At 46.8% G+C, this 3,116-nt stretch overlaps 1 protein-coding gene across 1 annotated transcript; it reads right to left on the bottom strand.

The window, feature by feature from the left end:
* Positions 1–490: 490 nt before the first annotated feature.
* On the bottom strand, positions 491–2,252 carry LOC145998531 (uncharacterized). The gene has a single exon (XM_083134957.1). The coding sequence runs from the start codon at positions 2,183–2,185 to the stop codon at positions 1,106–1,108; it is 1,080 nt and encodes a 359-aa protein (XP_082991083.1). The 5' UTR covers positions 2,186–2,252; the 3' UTR covers positions 491–1,105.
* Between the last annotated feature and the right edge of the window lie 864 nt (positions 2,253–3,116).

Here is a 3,116-nt window from a genome sequence, read left to right as displayed (position 1 = left end):
TTGGTCACACTGCATAAAGTGCACTTTAAGGAAACAGAGTTGTCTGGGGTTCGAATCCAGGCTTGTGATTGAAACTGTAATCATGAACTAACAATATGCAATTTGTAAATCAAACTTTGCAAACACGTATCACGGAGAAGCACATACATTATCAGAATTAATTGAACCGACCTATCGTTTCAAGAAAGAGTACCATTAAAACACTCACCACATAAATTTCGCGATGTTGTTAATTAAATATCACGCTTTTGCCAGCTGTATGATCACGTGCATAATACGAAAGATTTTCATATGACATTAGTATTGGCATTGTCAACTGTTTTCTAGGAAAAAACTATCAGTAACTAAGACGTCATATAATAACATATAAGCATCACGTTTACAGATAGATTAAAGTCGATAATTCATATTGTTTTCAGAGGAGTAAACAAGAATCGAAAAAGTTTTCAAAGATAAATACAAAATTTTATTGTACAAAATAACTGCCAAATGGCGGATGGTGAAATATAACAAGTACATACAATAATTCTCTCTTCCAATCTAAATCTTTTTCTGTTTATTACGATAACAGAACTTCAGAGATATGTATCTACACTCTTTTTCAACGACGCAGTCTTCAATATTAAAGAGATGTTCTGAAATGGACCCTACGTGTTATTCTTTAGAATGTGGTTGATTGGTTGATATTTCGTTTAAGAAAATATTTAGCTAGTGTAAACAACAGTTGAAAATTGTTTTGGTGCTATAAATGGTAACTATAAATTTGTAGAAACGTAAGGATTTTGTTTATAAAATGAGATGTATTGAGAGAAATGCGTGAAAAAATTACGATAGACATGTGTTTGAAATGTAAACTTGTATTGTCCTTATCGGTGTTGATGTCTGGACAAACAAGGCAAACTTGAGGACCTGGTGTTTGTTTACGAGCCTCCGCAACAGAGCTTTTAGCAATGTTGCCCCTGGTGTACCTGTTACAAGCAACAGCGTGGTCGCTGGGTCATGATGGCAAGAAGCGATCGATAACCTTGTCGGCGGGACTGCTACGTCCACGATGACGAGGCGGCGTAAAATTTTGGAGAAGCACTTCCGGAGCACTGGTCGTTCTTTACCTGTCCGTCAGCGTCGTCCTCACACTCCATGTCCTTCTCGGAAGTTCCGGAGCCAGGGGCGGCATGTAGCACAGGTCGTGGGGGAGGTAGAGCGTTCCGGTACGGGAGAAAGACCCGCGGCCTCTTCTGGTTGGGATTCTCTGGGTTGGGAGTCCAGAGATGCCTCTGGCGTAGGTGTAGCACACTGGTGCCCGCAGGATCCTCTTCGGGGACTTGCTCTTCCTGGGCGTCTTTGCCTTCTCTTGCTTCACGGTGAGGGAATTGAGGCTGAGGGACTGCAGGACCTTCCTGAACGACGACTTTCGTGTTGGGGGCGACGGTTCGGATGAGGTAGACGATCGTCCGTATGGTCTCGGGCTGGGGACGTCGCTGAGGACGCTGCTCTTGGCGTCGTCGGTCTTCTTGACGACGCCCTGCTTCTTGGGACACCCGTCGACGACGTCGCTCTGGTTGTCGTTGCCAGACGTCGACGACGAGCAGCTGTCGCACTCGCCGGAGAAACTCTTGCGGAAGTCGAACAGCTTAACTAGATGCGACGACATCGATCGATGCGACGGGGAGGTTCTACCTCTACAGCGACCGCTCAGATGCGAGGACGAAGTGGTGTAGGTCACGGTCTCCCTGATGGACTGGAAGCAGCGGTGGTCGTCGGTGCTGTTGCTCTTGAGGAGTTTGCGGAATATGCCGTTGCTGCCTCTGCCTTCGTCCTTCACGGACAATGCCCTACGGTTCTCTGGCGACGAAGAGCGACGACCGTTGTTGGGACTTAGGGCAAGAAGTGCGTCCACTGAACCACTACGATCCGGTAAACCGGGAACGTTGAGACGATTAGTGTTTCTAGGTTCCCTCAAACGTGAATACTCGTTCTTGGAAAGTTTGCGCGCGATGGTACGAAACAGCTGCACACCTTTCGCGTCTCTCGGGGAAACACCGGCGGTGCTGGCTTCATGAACCATGCTGTCACTCGCCACCCGGTGCCTTGGTGTCACAAGATTCAACTTGCTGTCCTCCAACTGGCCCCCGCTGTTCTGCGGGGATACGTTCGCCACTGCACTGACGCCTTCCTCGACGGTCATTGCGGCGCGTTGCGATGCGATTCGAGAGCGATTGCTTTGGTCCACTCTTTCGGTATCGAGCTTCGGAGCTGACTGAATTCCCCACTCGCCGAGCGGGCTCTTAATAGAGGACCGTGAAGTTGCGATGCCGGCGCATGCGTGGCGCTGGTTCGACTCCGGGACAAGCGCGGAGCTTCGCCTCTTCCGCACCTCGCGGCCGTACCAATGCGAAACGCCTCTCTCGCCGACCGTGCTTAAAAAATGACGTCCGGAGTTTATTTCGCAAGCGACACGGGATGCAGGTGACTCCGACTCCCGTGCAGCAACCAGGAGAGAAAGAGCGATCCTCGGCGCTTTCTGGATTCTTACGTGCCGCTTCATGAACTGACGTACTTTACCACGTAGACGTACGCACTTACCAACTTTACTAAATTGCACGTGCAAAGAGATTGTGCGATAAACATGTGCCCGAGATTTTAGGAAATATTTAAGCCACTAAAGAAATCCTAACTGCAGAACATTTCTGTTCTTTTCTCTCTCCTTCTTGCCCTTTCCTCTCCTTTTCTTCATCTTTCTTCTTTCTCTTTCTCTCTCCTTTTCTTGATCCTTCGCCTTTCTACTCTCTCATTTTTTTGATCCGTCTTCTTTCTCTTTCTCTCTCCTTCTTGAACTTTTCTCTCCTTTTCTTGATTCTTCTTCCTTCTCTTTCTCTCTTCTTCTTGCACTTTTTATCCTTTTCTTCATCTTTCTTCTTTTTCTTTCTCTCTCCATTTCTGGATCCTTCTTCTTTCTCCTTTTCTCTCCTTCTCTTGATCCTTCTTCTTTCTCCTTTTCTTCATATTTCTTCTTTCTCTCTCCTTTTCTTGATCCTTCATCTTTCTCCTTCTCTTTTCTTCTCTTGATCCTTCTTATTTCTCCTCTCTCCTTCTCTTCATCCTTCTTATTTCTCCTC

This window comes from Lepisma saccharinum, chromosome 14 (genome assembly GCF_977018435.1).
Source record: "Lepisma saccharinum chromosome 14, izLepSacc3.1, whole genome shotgun sequence".
In the NCBI taxonomy this organism is placed as follows: Eukaryota; Metazoa; Arthropoda; class Insecta; order Zygentoma; family Lepismatidae; genus Lepisma; species Lepisma saccharinum.
This window is presented reverse-complemented; position numbering and strand designations above follow the sequence as displayed.

Excerpts from the sequence above, each read along its gene's own strand:
- LOC145998531 (XM_083134957.1), bottom strand. The coding sequence starts at position 2,185 with ATGACCGTCGAGGAAGGCGTCAGTGCAGTGGCGAACGTATCCCCGCAG.